The sequence below is a fragment of the Mus caroli genome, unplaced genomic scaffold (genome assembly GCF_978045245.1).
Source record: "Mus caroli unplaced genomic scaffold, Mus_caroli_1 scaffold_8, whole genome shotgun sequence".
NCBI classification, from domain to species: domain Eukaryota; kingdom Metazoa; phylum Chordata; class Mammalia; order Rodentia; family Muridae; genus Mus; species Mus caroli.
The window spans coordinates 141,431,515-141,446,966 of record NW_028227263.1 but is presented as its reverse complement, the minus strand read 5'-3'; the positions used below and the strand labels follow the sequence as shown (position 1 = coordinate 141,446,966).

Genomic DNA, 15,452 nt, shown 5'->3' with positions numbered 1-15,452 from the left:
TCTTGCTACAATTAAGGCCTGACCACAAGTTCTACTCTTCACTTGTCTCCTGATAGCCTGACAACCACCAAAGGCAGAAGTCACTGCTACTCCAGGCCACACTTGATGAAGCGAAGACAAAGTAGAGCCAGCCAGGAGAGCCTACAAACTTGGCACACAGACATCAGACCCTCTCTGCCTATATGGTTCCCCCTTGCACAGATCTCTTATTTCCCAAGACCCTCTGATTCACAACCTGAGTCTAGTCCTAGAGAGACTTCCTCCACCACAGCCAGCCAGCTAGTTAGAGCTTGCTGAAGAGATAGTCAACCCCAGTGGACTCGAGCTGCCCTCAAGCACCACCTGGAAACCTATTCTACTTTTTCAACCTTCTTCATGCTATATTCCTCACACATCCTAGACACACTGCTCTTTGTTCTGTTTCTAAAACATGCTAAGCTTTGGTCTACCTCAGTGATTCTGTCCAAACAGCTAATTTCTGCTCATTCTTCAGGGTCTTCCCATTCTCGTTCTCCTTGCACAGGGGCTTTACCAATCATCTTGGCTGAACCAGGCAGCCCCCCAGCCCTGCTTTTGTCCTCTTACTCTGAGCTGTACAGAGCTCACTTAGTGCTATCCAGAAAGATTACCACACAATAACAATACACTTATTCTAACTATAAAGACTCCAGGGGCAGGAGATGACTTAGTGGTTTAGAGCACTTGCTCTTCCAGAAGGCTTAGATTCAATTCCGAGCACCCACATGGCAGTTCACAATTGTGACTCCAGTTCCTGAAGACCAAATGCACTCTTCTGAACTCTGCAGGCACATATGTGGTGCACATATGTACATAAATACCAAACAGCCATACATATAAAACATAAAAATCTAAGAAAAAAGAAAAAGAAATGTTTAATCTTCCTATGCTACTAAGAGTACACAGGGTAGCACCTAACACAGTCTCACACTGTAGTACACAGGACAGCACCTAACACAGTCTCACACTGTAGTACACAGTACAGCACCTAACACAGTCTCACACTGTAGTACACAGGACAGCACCTAACACAGTCTCACACTGTAGTACACAGGACAGCACCTAACACAGTCTCACACTGTAGTACACAGGACAGCACCTAACACAGTCTCACACTGTAGTACACAGGACAGCACCTAACACAGTCTCACACTGTAGTACACAGGACAGCACCTAACACAGTCTCACACTGTACTACACAGGACAGCACCTAACACAGTCTCACACTGTACTACACAGGACAGCACCTAACACAGTCTCACACTGTACTACACAGGACAGCACCTAACACAGTCTCACACTGTAGTACACAGTACAGCACCTAACACAGTCTCACACTGTAGTACACAGGACAGCACCTAACACAGTCTCACACTGTACTACACAGGACAGCACCTAACACAGTCTCACACTGTAATACACAGAGTAGCACCTAACACAGTCTCACACTGTAGAACACAGGACAGCACCTAACACAGTCTCACACTGTAGTACACAGGGTAGCACCTAACACAGTCTCACACTGTAGAACACAGGACAGCACCTAACACAGTCTCACACTGTACTACACAGGACAGCACCTAACACAGTCTCACACTGTACTACACAGTACAGCACCTAACACAGTCTCACACTGTACTACACAGGATAGCATCTAACACAGTCTCACACTGTACTACACAGGGTAGCACCTAACACAGTCTCACACTGTACTACACAGTACAGCACCTAACACAGTCTCACACTGTACTACACAGGGTAGCACCTAACACAGTCTCACACTGTAGAACACAGGACAGCACCTAACACAGTCTCACACTGTACTACACAGGACAGCACCTAACACAGTCTCACACTGTAGTACACAGGACAGCACCTAACACAGTCTCACACTGTAGTACACAGGACAGCACCTAACACAGTCTCACACTGTAGTACACAGGATAGCATCTAACACAGTCTCACACTGTACTACACAGGACAGCACCTAACACAGTCTCACACTGTACTACACAGGACAGCACCTAACACAGTCTCACACTGTACTACACAGGACAGCACCTAACACAGTCTCACACTGTACTACACAGGACAGCACCTAACACAGTCTCACACTGTACTACACAGGACAGCACCTAACACAGTCTCACACTGTACTACACAGGACAGCACCTAACACAGCCTCACACTGTAGTACACAGGACAGCACCTAACAGTCTCACACTGTAGAACACAGGACAGCACCTAACACAGTCTCACACTGTAGTACACAGGACAGCACCTAACACAGTCTCACACTGTACTACACAGGACAGCACCTAACACAGTCTCACACTGTACTACACAGGACAGCACCTAACACAGTCTCACACTGTAGTACACAGGACAGCACCTAACACAGTCTCACACTGTAGAACACAGGACAGCACCTAACACAGTCTCACACTGTAGTACACAGGACAGCACCTAACACAGTCTCACACTGTAGAACACAGGACAGCACCTAACACAGTCTCACACTGTAGTACACAGGACAGCACCTAACACAGTCTCACACTGTAGTACACAGGACAGCACCTAACACAGTCTCACACTGTAGTACACAGGACAGCACCTAACACAGTCTCACACTGTAGTACACAGGACAGCACCTAACACAGTCTCACACTGTAGTACACAGGACAGCACCTAACACAGTCTCACACTGTAGAACACAGGACAGCACCTAACACAGTCTCACACTGTAGTACACAGGACAGCACCTAACACAGTCTCACACTGTAGAACACAGGACAGCACCTAACACAGTCTCACACTGTAGTACACAGGACAGCACCTAACACAGTCTCACACTGTAGTACACAGGACAGCACCTAACACAGTCTCACACTGTAGTACAAAGGACAGCACCTAACACAGTCTCACACTGTAGAACACAGGGTAGCATCTAACACAGTCTCACACTGTAGTACACAGGACAGCACCTAACACAGTCTCACACTGTAGTACACAGGACAGCACCTAACACAGTCTCACACTGTAGTACACAGGACAGCACCTAACACAGTCTCACACTGTACTACACAGGACAGCACCTAACACAGTCTCACACTGTAGTACACAGGATAGCATCTAACACAGTCTCACACTGTACTACACAGGACAGCACCTAACACAGTCTCACACTGTAGTACACAGGACAGCACCTAACACAGTCTCACACTGTAGTACACAGGACAGCACCTAACACAGTCTCACACTGTAGTACACAGGGTAGCACCTAACACAGTCTCACACTGTAGTACACAGGACAGCACCTAACACAGTCTCACACTGTAGTACACAGGACAGCACCTAACAGTCTCACACTGTAGTACACAGGACAGCACCTAACACAGTCTCACACTGTACTACACAGGACAGCACCTAACACAGTCTCACACTGTAGTACACAGGACAGCACCTAACACAGTCTCACACTGTAGTACACAGGATAGCATCTAACACAGTCTCACACTGTAGTACACAGGACAGCACCTAACACAGTCTCACACTGTAGAACACAGGACAGCACCTAACACAGTCTCACACTGTAGTACACAGGACAGCACCTAACACAGTCTCACACTGTACTACACAGGACAGCACCTAACACAGTCTCACACTGTAGTACACAGGATAGCATCTAACACAGTCTCACACTGTACTACACAGGACAGCACCTAACACAGTCTCACACTGTACTACACAGGACAGCACCTAACACAGTCTCACACTGTACTACACAGGACAGCACCTAACACAGTCTCACACTGTAGTACACAGGATAGCATCTAACACAGTCTCACACTGTAGTACACAGGACAGCACCTAACACAGTCTCACACTGTAGTACACAGGACAGCACCTAACACAGTCTCACACTGTAGTACACAGGATAGCATCTAACACAGTCTCACACTGTACTACACAGGACAGCACCTAACACAGTCTCACACTGTACTACACAGGACAGCACCTAACACAGTCTCACACTGTACTACACAGGACAGCACCTAACACAGTCTCACACTGTAGTACACAGGACAGCACCTAACACAGTCTCACACTGTAGTACACAGGACAGCACCTAACACAGTCTCACACTGTACTACACAGTACAGCACCTAACACAGTCTCACACTGTAGTACACAGGACAGCACCTAACACAGTCTCACACTGTAGTACACAGGATAGCATCTAACACAGTCTCACACTGTACTACACAGGATAGCATCTAACACAGTCTCACACTGTAGTACACAGGACAGCACCTAACACAGTCTCACACTGTACTACACAGGACAGCACCTAACACAGTCTCACACTGTAGTACACAGGACAGCACCTAACAGTCTCACACTGTAGAACACAGGACAGCACCTAACACAGTCTCACACTGTAGTACACAGGACAGCACCTAACACAGTCTCACACTGTACTACACAGGACAGCACCTAACACAGTCTCACACTGTACTACACAGGACAGCACCTAACACAGTCTCACACTGTAGTACACAGGACAGCACCTAACACAGTCTCACACTGTAGAACACAGGACAGCACCTAACACAGTCTCACACTGTAGTACACAGGACAGCACCTAACACAGTCTCACACTGTAGAACACAGGACAGCACCTAACACAGTCTCACACTGTAGTACACAGGACAGCACCTAACACAGTCTCACACTGTAGTACACAGGACAGCACCTAACACAGTCTCACACTGTAGTACACAGGACAGCACCTAACACAGTCTCACACTGTAGTACACAGGACAGCACCTAACACAGTCTCACACTGTAGTACACAGGACAGCACCTAACACAGTCTCACACTGTAGAACACAGGACAGCACCTAACACAGTCTCACACTGTAGTACACAGGACAGCACCTAACACAGTCTCACACTGTAGAACACAGGACAGCACCTAACACAGTCTCACACTGTAGTACACAGGACAGCACCTAACACAGTCTCACACTGTAGTACACAGGACAGCACCTAACACAGTCTCACACTGTAGTACAAAGGACAGCACCTAACACAGTCTCACACTGTAGAACACAGGGTAGCATCTAACACAGTCTCACACTGTAGTACACAGGACAGCACCTAACACAGTCTCACACTGTAGTACACAGGACAGCACCTAACACAGTCTCACACTGTAGTACACAGGACAGCACCTAACACAGTCTCACACTGTACTACACAGGACAGCACCTAACACAGTCTCACACTGTAGTACACAGGATAGCATCTAACACAGTCTCACACTGTACTACACAGGACAGCACCTAACACAGTCTCACACTGTAGTACACAGGACAGCACCTAACACAGTCTCACACTGTAGTACACAGGACAGCACCTAACACAGTCTCACACTGTAGTACACAGGGTAGCACCTAACACAGTCTCACACTGTAGTACACAGGACAGCACCTAACACAGTCTCACACTGTAGTACACAGGACAGCACCTAACAGTCTCACACTGTAGTACACAGGACAGCACCTAACACAGTCTCACACTGTACTACACAGGACAGCACCTAACACAGTCTCACACTGTAGTACACAGGACAGCACCTAACACAGTCTCACACTGTAGTACACAGGATAGCATCTAACACAGTCTCACACTGTAGTACACAGGACAGCACCTAACACAGTCTCACACTGTAGAACACAGGACAGCACCTAACACAGTCTCACACTGTAGTACACAGGACAGCACCTAACACAGTCTCACACTGTACTACACAGGACAGCACCTAACACAGTCTCACACTGTAGTACACAGGATAGCATCTAACACAGTCTCACACTGTACTACACAGGACAGCACCTAACACAGTCTCACACTGTACTACACAGGACAGCACCTAACACAGTCTCACACTGTACTACACAGGACAGCACCTAACACAGTCTCACACTGTAGTACACAGGATAGCATCTAACACAGTCTCACACTGTAGTACACAGGACAGCACCTAACACAGTCTCACACTGTAGTACACAGGACAGCACCTAACACAGTCTCACACTGTAGTACACAGGATAGCATCTAACACAGTCTCACACTGTACTACACAGGACAGCACCTAACACAGTCTCACACTGTACTACACAGGACAGCACCTAACACAGTCTCACACTGTACTACACAGGACAGCACCTAACACAGTCTCACACTGTAGTACACAGGACAGCACCTAACACAGTCTCACACTGTAGTACACAGGACAGCACCTAACACAGTCTCACACTGTACTACACAGTACAGCACCTAACACAGTCTCACACTGTAGTACACAGGACAGCACCTAACACAGTCTCACACTGTAGTACACAGGATAGCATCTAACACAGTCTCACACTGTACTACACAGGATAGCATCTAACACAGTCTCACACTGTAGTACACAGGACAGCACCTAACACAGTCTCACACTGTAGTACACAGGATAGCATCTAACACAGTCTCACACTGTAGTACACAGGACAGCACCTAACACAGTCTCACAATGTAGTACACCCGACAGCACCTAACACAGTCTCACACTGTAGTACACAGTACAGAACCTAACACAGTCTCACACTGTAGTACACAGTACAGCACCTAACAGTCTCACACTGTAGTACACAGGACAGCACCTAACACAGTCTCACACTGTAGTACACAGGACAGCACCTAACACAGTCTCACACTGCAGCTGTAAATGATCACAAATATCACCAAAGACACACACTGCCAAACCATGCTGTCACGAGGCTCCAGTCTCTGAGGCAGGGGACTGCCAGTTAAGAATTGATACAAGATAAGGAAAAAAATCACTCCCACACCTTGGCACCCTTCAATCAAGGCCAAAGGGAGGAAGTCCAGTGAGGAGGAGGCACAAGGTCACTCAGGGCAGGCTGGGTGGGGACAGGCTAGTTCCAGGGTCAATGCAGGTGCTGAGCGTGTTATCACAGATGTGGAGTGGGTGAAGAAACCCGGGCTTCATAAGAGCCCTGCTGTGCAGACCCCTTTTCTACTTCCTACCTCACTTAATGGCAATCTCACAAGTCAAAGGACATGACAAAGTCATGACAAAGGAAGGGGACCAGCCCGGAAGGACACTGACAGAAAGGAGGGGTGAGGCAGGCAGGTTTCCTGATCTGCGTCTACCTGGGATGAGAATAATCTCAAGGGACAACCGCCACGTCAATCATGACTCACTGACTTCCTGCTGAAGGCCACGTGGTGTGAAGTAACAAAATGTTCAGTTTGGTGAACATGGAGCCTTCTCTACCCAGGAGGCTGTCCACATGGCGGTAAGAAGACAGGTCGGGAGGCTGCCGAAGGCAAGGGAAGGAAACCAGGACGAAAAATTCTGATAATACCAAGTTTCTAGAACAGACAAATATCCAGTGACAGAAAGGAGATTCATTACAAGTTTCAAGGATGTAGAAGAATTTGTAGTCAATGCTTACGGGGACAGTTTCCTTTTGAGGTAATGTTTGCTGTTATTTTAAAACTAAGCTGGGCACAGTGGTGTATACCTAAAATCAGAGCACTTGAGAGGTTGAGGCAAAAGGATCTAGATGCTTAGAGTCAATTTTGACTACATACTGAGTTCAACTCTAACCGCTGTTACCTAAGACCCTGTCTCAAAACAAAGTTCAAAAACTGTGAGAGAAAAGAGAATAATATGAAATAAAATTGACTGTGGTGATGCTACACAAAGTTGTGGATGCACTCAGACCCACTGACTTGCGTTCTTTAAATGGATAAACTGGAGGGCAAATAAATACCAGCAAAATCGTTAATGAAGAAACAAAACCTGCCAGGACCAGCATATTGAGGCCAGACCGCTGGCCTGAGAGCAGTTAGCTCTCCTGTGAGAACTTAAGCAGCTTCCCCTTTCCGCATCCCTCATTACCAACATTCTTGAGATAAGAAAGCCCTCCTTGTCAAGTCTGCATGGTGAGAAGATGGCAGAGGCAGGGTATATGATTTGAGGTGCCTTAACAATGCATAGTCACACTGAAAAGTGCCATTGTGGCCATCCACATCCTGTAAATAGTCCTAGCTACAATCTGGGCATGAGGCAGAGGCCTTCCACAAGAGCACTCTGCGCCCACATAGGCCTGCAACACAACCTTCACTACGGGCTGCCTATCTTACAGCTGAGGGTCAACTCCTGAGCCAGGCGTGGTTGCAGAAAGGACCAAAAAGACCAGCTAGCAGGCTCGAAGAACTGAGAATGCACAGTAGTGGCCATGTATGCAGTTTGAGAGTTGGCAGGGAAGCCCAGATGCTAGAGGACGAGGTGGACTCAAGAAGATACCCAAGCAGGAAGCACGGAAGGAAGAGCTTCACTGAGTGTAGTTAAAGCCTTCTCAAGGTTGTCAGCAGAATGCCATGCTGAGGCAGGTGGACAGTTTCACTCCTGTGTGCTACTAACACACTTCCCGTTTCAACAAAGTGGGGCTCAGGGTTGGTGAGACAGCTAAACAGGAAAAGGCACTTTGCTGCAAAGCCTGACAACTGGGATTCAAGCCCTGGGGACCCAAATGTGGAAGGAGAAAACTGAGTCTTACAAGTACACACATGTACACACACACACACCACCACCACCACACCACTAAATAAATGTGATAAAGTAGAGCTGTTTGGAGAAGAAAAAAAGCCTCCTTTTACAGTGGGAGACAGGTTAGGGGCAAGACCAAGCCATCATCTGTGGACAATCCCAGGTCCTAGCCTTTCAGTATTTTGTCTTTATAGCAAGACAGAAAGAAAAAAATAATTGTCAGTTCCATTTGACAAGAGAATCCTATTTTTAAAAAAGGGTCCAAAGGAAGAGAAACACACAACTACCAAGAAACAGAATCAGAATCCATGTGATATGCCCCGGTCTTCTGACACACTCTCACTTCCTTCTAAGACACCTGGTTAGAAAGCACAGGTCATAGCCTCTTAAAACCCTCCATCCCTACTCCAACCTGACCACCTTTCTCAGTGATTATGTTGGCCTTCTCTCCCCAAACTGGCTTCCAGGGAACCTAGCTGGAAGCCGCTGGAACAGGGCTTGAGCTAATGAGGTTTGTATGATGTGTGATAGCCTCTACTTGAGTCCGGAAAACCAGGAGGAATGCTGACCAAAGGCAGGCACTGATGTAGTAGGGCAAAACTCCTTGTACAAGCTGTCTTGAGACTACGCTCAGACACTTTCAAGCAGGAACAGGAGACACAAAGGGTGGCAGCACTAAAAACAGAAAAGCAGGAACTCTCAGCATTTGCCCAAGTGACTTAAGCACTTTCCTCAGATCATTCAGATACTTAGCACTATACACCCCGCCACCCCCACCCCGTATAGCTTTCAGCAGCTTCAAGAAAACGGAAGTGACAACCACTGGTTTTGAGACGGTTTGAAAACCAAGACTGGCTGCTAACGGAAGGAAGGGGGAATTATAAATGAGAAAGGAAGCCATTAGAAACGAAAGTCGCTCTACCTCTCCTGCCAGTTTTAACATCAGTAGCTCTGGCTTCTTGTTTTGCTGTACTGTTCTAAGATCTCTGACACCAGCTGTTCCTCTCAGGAACCTGCCAGTCTCTATACTGTCTCCTTCCTTGGCCCAGATAAGACTTCACTGTGGTCCCCATTCTTTCCCCACTGTTGCTACAGCCCCAGCTGTAACTCCAAACATTCTGCGTGCTAGGAAGCCCACGGACAGGTTCTTTAACTGCCAATCCTTCCATACTTGCCCTAACCACGTAGAAATGGGAGACAAAGGCAAAGAGACCTTTGGAGGGTGAGAGGGTTCCAAGACCTGACTGCTCAAAGGCTCTAGCATCAGGACAGCCCCTCAGGCTGGCTGGCTGCTCAAGGGAAGGAAAGGAGACAGACCAGCAGCAGGCAGGCTAGCTCCTTAAAAGGCTGGGTGGATCATGCCTCTGTTTTTTAATGCCACAGCCAACTCCTGGCCAAATCTGGAAAAGGGGTTTGGGACACTTAATACCAGGGATAAAGAGACAGTAACAGCAACCTAACCATCTTGAGCAGGACACACAGTGTGGCCTTCAGAGCACACCACCACCCTGGCAAAGCAAGCACAGGGGGACAACCATTTGGAGAAGGAACCATCGCTAGAAGGACCTGGTCACATGGAAAAATGAGCTGGAACTTTCCCATGGCTTAGGAAAGGCCCGAGTGAGATAACGGGGGGGGGGGGGGGGGAGGGGGGCAACCCCCTCAGATCCTAGGACCATTCTAAGGGAAATAGGAACTCTGGCCCAACCCCAAAGGAGGAATAATCAGAAAACAGCCTAAGGACACTTGGCCATGAACATGGAACATGAAAACATGATGGTTTATACTCAGGACTCATCTCCTGGAGTGGCCACAAATTTAAAAGGAAAAAGGAATAGCTTACTGAACAGATGTGAAATAGCCCCTAGAAGAACAGAAAGGAAACCTGGATTAATGGGCCAGAACTTGGAAAGTTGATCTAGTTGGGGCTATAAAGCAAGATCCTATCTTAAGACTAAACTAAACTAAATGTCCAAAGACCTAAGTTTAAGTCTCTATGTGTGTGTCCAGACAGCCTCAAACTCCAGAGCTCAAGTATTCCTTCTGCCTGTTTATTATAGGCATATACCACTGTTCCTGACCAGGGTTGGAATTTTATCTCTCCAAATCTCTCTAATTGCATTGAGCCTCAGTGTCCTCATCTGAGAAATCTCTGTAATGAAGCCCTTCCTGGAGAATTCATAAAACTGATGTGCAAAGGGAAAACCATGGTCTGGTATGGATGTATTCCCACTAAGCCAGTACTGGGCAATAACTCTTACCACAGCAGCTAGACCACTTACCTGTCTTTTGCAGCAAGTTTAATGGCAGAAGAATTCAACAGTTGAACCTCAACTGACTACGCTCAGGATGGGGGCTGTGCCTTCTACCTGCCCTACAAGCTCTGAGTCTGTCTACCTCCTCCTGAGACTTCAGACCTCTACTCTGACACCACTTCCTCCCAGAAGCCTTCTCTGGCAAGCCTCCTTCCAAAGCTCTATGAGAGCATACAAACCTCAGCTGTGAGGAAAAGGTAGGCCTGTCCAGGCATCTGTAACTTTCTAGAGATGCCACCTAAGATCTAACATACTGCCAGATCCAAAACCAAGTGTTTTGGGGGGCTTGGGATGTAGTTTGTTTGTCTGGAATGCACAAAACTCCTCAGTTCAAATCCCAACAGTGAGCCACCACTGCCATCCCAACACTTGGGAAGTAGAGGCAGGAGGATCAGAAGTTAAAGTCATCCTTGGCTACAAAGTGAGTCTGAGGGAAGATGGTTTGAAACAGATGAGACTCCGGTTCAGAATAAAAGTAAAAGTACTTGTTGGATTAATGGAAACAGAAGCCAGAGAAGAGAAAGTGATCTCTGAAGGTCACTTGGCCAGAGATCCCAAAGTAGAAAAGAGGGGCGGGAAACAAGACTGTTTTCCTTCAATGGAAAAAAAAAAAAAAAAAGATGCCACATGACCCAACAAAAGCAAACAACCAAAGAGGATGAATGTAAAAGAAAAAACACAACAGCTCCTACACCACATAGAAGCTCAAAGCACACAAGATACTTAAGCAAAATAGCAGAGTAGCAGTGTTTCTCTACTGGCATCAATAGAAGTTGAGACTACATAGCTATTTGTGGTGAGTGGCTGCTCTGTGTATTAGAAAACAATCAAGAGCATCCCTGGGTGGGATATACACACAATAAACGTGGGAAGCATACTTTCTCTACTCCTACAGTTTTGACAACCATAGGGTCTCCAAGCATTGCCAAATGTCTCCTAGAGGACATACCATACCCAATGAGAACTACTGGGATATATTATCAAAAATCAGGCCGGGCGTGGTGGCTCACGCCTTTAATCCCAGCACTCGGGAGGCAGAGGCAGGCGGATTTCTGAGTTCAAGGCCAGCCTGGTCTACAGAGTGAGTTCCAGGACAGCCAGGGCTACACAGAGAAACCCTGTCTCGAAAAACCAAAAAAAAAAAAAAAAAAAAAAATCAGATGATAATCCTAAGAGATACTGACTCGATATACTTGCTGTGTGCCTTGCATTCTGATAGGCATCTACAAACATTGCACTCAATATCCTGAACCACTTTACACAGACAGCCCTCCTATTAGCCCACTTACAGAGGAGAAACAGGTACTGACACTTGCCTAACTTTTCCAAGGACTCACCACTAGGAAAGGCAAGCACCGGGTCTCAGACTAGGTCTAACTCACAAAAACTCTTGGCTCATTATACCAACCCTAAAACTAGAGTAGTCACTGAATTTGGGCAAAATGATTTGCATTAGGCAAAGGTTACCAGGAAAATAAATAACAAAAAACCCACAGGAGAAACATTTTAAAGAGCACAAGATAACTCCAAGTGCATGTGGCAGAACACAATAAGTGCTCTCATGTGAAGTGTCCACATTAGGTGTGCAGAATGCACATAGAAACGACTCATACTGTGTGGCTGAAGCAATCCAGTCCCTGCAACACTGGCCTTGGCTCTGACAGAACTTCTCCTTTAAGATGGAAGCAACTCTGTGGCAGTTTTACAACCCGCAACCCAGTGCCACATTTGACATACAGTGCAGCTTCCTTCCCAGAAGCATCTCGCCTCCAGGTAAAGCAACAACTGCCTCAGCATATAAGGAGTGGTCAAGACCGTAACTACCTGGGCCTGGCAACATAAACATGTAATCCCAGGTACTTAGAAAACTGAGATAAGACCATTGTGAGTCAATATCCCACCAGCTCTGCAGAGTTCAAAGCAAGCCTAAAAAAATTTGCAAGATACTGTCTCATAGTTTAGAAGCAATAGGAGAGGCTCAGGCGGTGGTAGAATGCTTGCTCGGGGGCAGGAAAACTTGGAGTTGAGCCCTAGTACCACCACCGAAGAGAGGGGGAAAAGGACTACCAACCAGGTCACTTAAGGCCCTGGACAACAGCCCCAGCCAAGCCATTCCACCCTTGCCCTCTAACACTTCAACCCACTCCATCCTGGCTCCTTCAGTGTTCCCACCTTCACATATTTGCACGTGGTGTTTCTTCCACCTGGAAAGCTCTTCTTCCCACTCTCCATCTGTTAACTCCCACTCAGCCTTCCTCGACAGAAAAGCCACCCATCCGGCCGGTCTCACCAGTCTCTCCCACTCTGCGGCCTGCTGCCACAGCACCCTGGGTTACCACCATCACAACACACAGCAATTGTGACTGTCCAGCTCTGCCTTTGGCTCCCTGAGTAGATAAAAGTACCAGGGACTTCCACTGACCACTCCCTCCTGGACCCAGCAACCAGGCCCTGCGCTCAACGGGCCTCATCTCACAGTATACCCAGTAGCGCACCAAACAGTGGTTCCAAAGTGCCTCCTCACCACAGGAAGCTAGGGACAAAAAGGGACAGGACAGCCACAGCCAAGGCGAAGGAAAAAACCTGTTTAACCTTGCCTTCCTGACCAGAGGGTGAGAAACAGAAAGGTCAAGAGTCCACGAAGGCTGGTGAGAGTGAAAAGGGTAGGTAGGCACAGGGGTGAGCACAAAAGAGCAGGCAAGAGGAAGGAAAGAGAAAGGCACCCTAGAGGAGGAAGACTACGACAGGGGGGACAGGGGAGTGGGCCCGAGTCCCAAGAGAGCTGAGTCAGAATGATAGGTGGAGGTGATGTAGATCCCAGTGGGAAGAGATGGGGGTTGGGGGCTGCGGGGAGAAGAGCCTAAGAGACTTAGAGAGGGTCCCCAGTAGACGAGGAAGACGGGCTGGGAATGACAGCGAAGTAGACACAGGCCCGGCGACAGGAAATAGACTTGACGATACTGACAAGTGGCTAAAAGACTTAGGGTGTGAAAGGGAGGATACTAAGAGACTCAGGGGCGCTCAGGGGGATTTGAAGAAAAAACTCGGGAACTGAAGGCGCACGCCCGGGAACGCAGCTGCGGGGCTCACCTGCGCGGGGGGGCGGCGGCTCCTCGCACTCGGGGCTCATCGGGGCGCCCCTGCCGCCCCGCCGCCGGCGGCTCCGGCCCTGTCTAGGGGCCGGCTAAGAGGGGCGGGGGCGGCGCCGGTGGGCTCGCGCAGGCGCCCGGGCCGGAGCTCGCGAACCCGCGCAAGCGCCCTCCAGTCACAGGGAATCCCCTGCCTCACCACCGAGCGTCGACGAGTTCGGGGCGTCGCGAGAAAGTAGGCGCGCTCGTTCCACCGCAGAGCTCCGTGGCCGACGCGAGGCCGGCGCAGGCGCCTCCGAAGCAGGGGCGATGGGGGAAGTCGCCGCGGGTTACACACACTGACACGCCGGCACCCGCGGGACAGGAAAAAGAAGCCTCCGCAGCCGGACGGGTGCAGAATTGCACCGAGAGCCGACGCCCGTCCCCTCGGCTTTACTGTCACCCGAAGCGGCTGGGTCTCCCAGGCCCAGCCGTCCACCTTAAGGCCTCCGACGCAGGGCTACCTCCGCCACTGTCCCACAATGCCCCGAGCGCGGGAGGACGCAAGAAGGCAGGCTCCGCCCTCTCGTGGTCGCTCTCCGTGCGCAGGTGCGCGAGAGGCCGCTAGTTCGGCCTGGCGAGGCGCGTGCGCAGTGAGCGCTGGCGCCCAGAACCCGCCCACTCCGGAACTCCGCGGCTATCCGTGCCCACGGTTGCCAATGGTCTCTCCCTGAATAAACCTAGAGGGCCCAGTGCGCAGGCGCTGCTGCATCCAGAACCCCGTTTTCTGTGACTACATTCCAAAATCCGCTGAATATTCGGTTCTAGGATCTTTCGCCCTGAAAGCTACCTTCGGAAATCCGATTGTTATTCCGACTCCTCCAACCATATTTCTTTGACTCGAGTCAACTCCTAAGAAATTCATTCCGACTTTTCGTCCTCACGCGAAGCTGGTTGCTTTTGTTCAGCCGGGTTCTTCCGGGACGCCTCTGCCGAGGTTTTCTGGCTGACCTCCTACTCAGGCATTTGCCCAAGCGGCGTCTACTGTTGCCAGTTGCTGCACAAAGCCTCCTCTTGTAACAACCGGGAGGAACCCCTTAACGCCGGGATTCAGTCACTAAAGGGCCTTTTCTAGCGCTGAGCCTCGGTTTACCGCAACTTTCACCCCCTGCTCCTTCGTGCCCATTTTAGAGGTCAGCTGTAAGGACTAGATAAATGCATGTAAGAAACTTTAGTTTTCCTTTTTTAAAACAGCAGATTAGGACTTTATATTTCGGGGACATTTCACTTCTGTCATTATCTTGACTTTGAGGAATCTAGATATTTTCCTCCACCCCTTCTCAAATGGCTTTAATGGACTTGCTCTCACGGATTAACACCTGTCAGTAATTTTTCTTCCGTCTTGTCTCTCCTGGGCTG

General features: G+C 48.8%; 1 protein-coding gene across 4 annotated transcripts in view; it reads right to left on the bottom strand.

Annotated features, from left to right (window-relative positions):
• Ppp6r1 (protein phosphatase 6 regulatory subunit 1) overlaps positions 1 to 14,978 on the bottom strand; it is a 31,835-nt gene extending 16,857 nt beyond the window's left edge. For 2 of the 4 annotated variants that reach the window (XM_021166168.3, XM_085842409.1), the window contains exon 1: positions 14,884 to 14,978. In XM_021166168.3, the coding sequence (XP_021021827.1) occupies positions 14,884 to 14,958 (75 nt within the window). In that variant the 5' untranslated portion in view covers positions 14,959 to 14,978. Of the gene's footprint in view, positions 1 to 13,137; positions 13,274 to 14,055; positions 14,608 to 14,883 lie in introns of those variants that run through there. The other 2 variants (XM_021166170.2, XM_021166169.3) reach the window with 2 other exon arrangements.
• Positions 14,979 to 15,452: the final 474 nt, after the last annotated feature.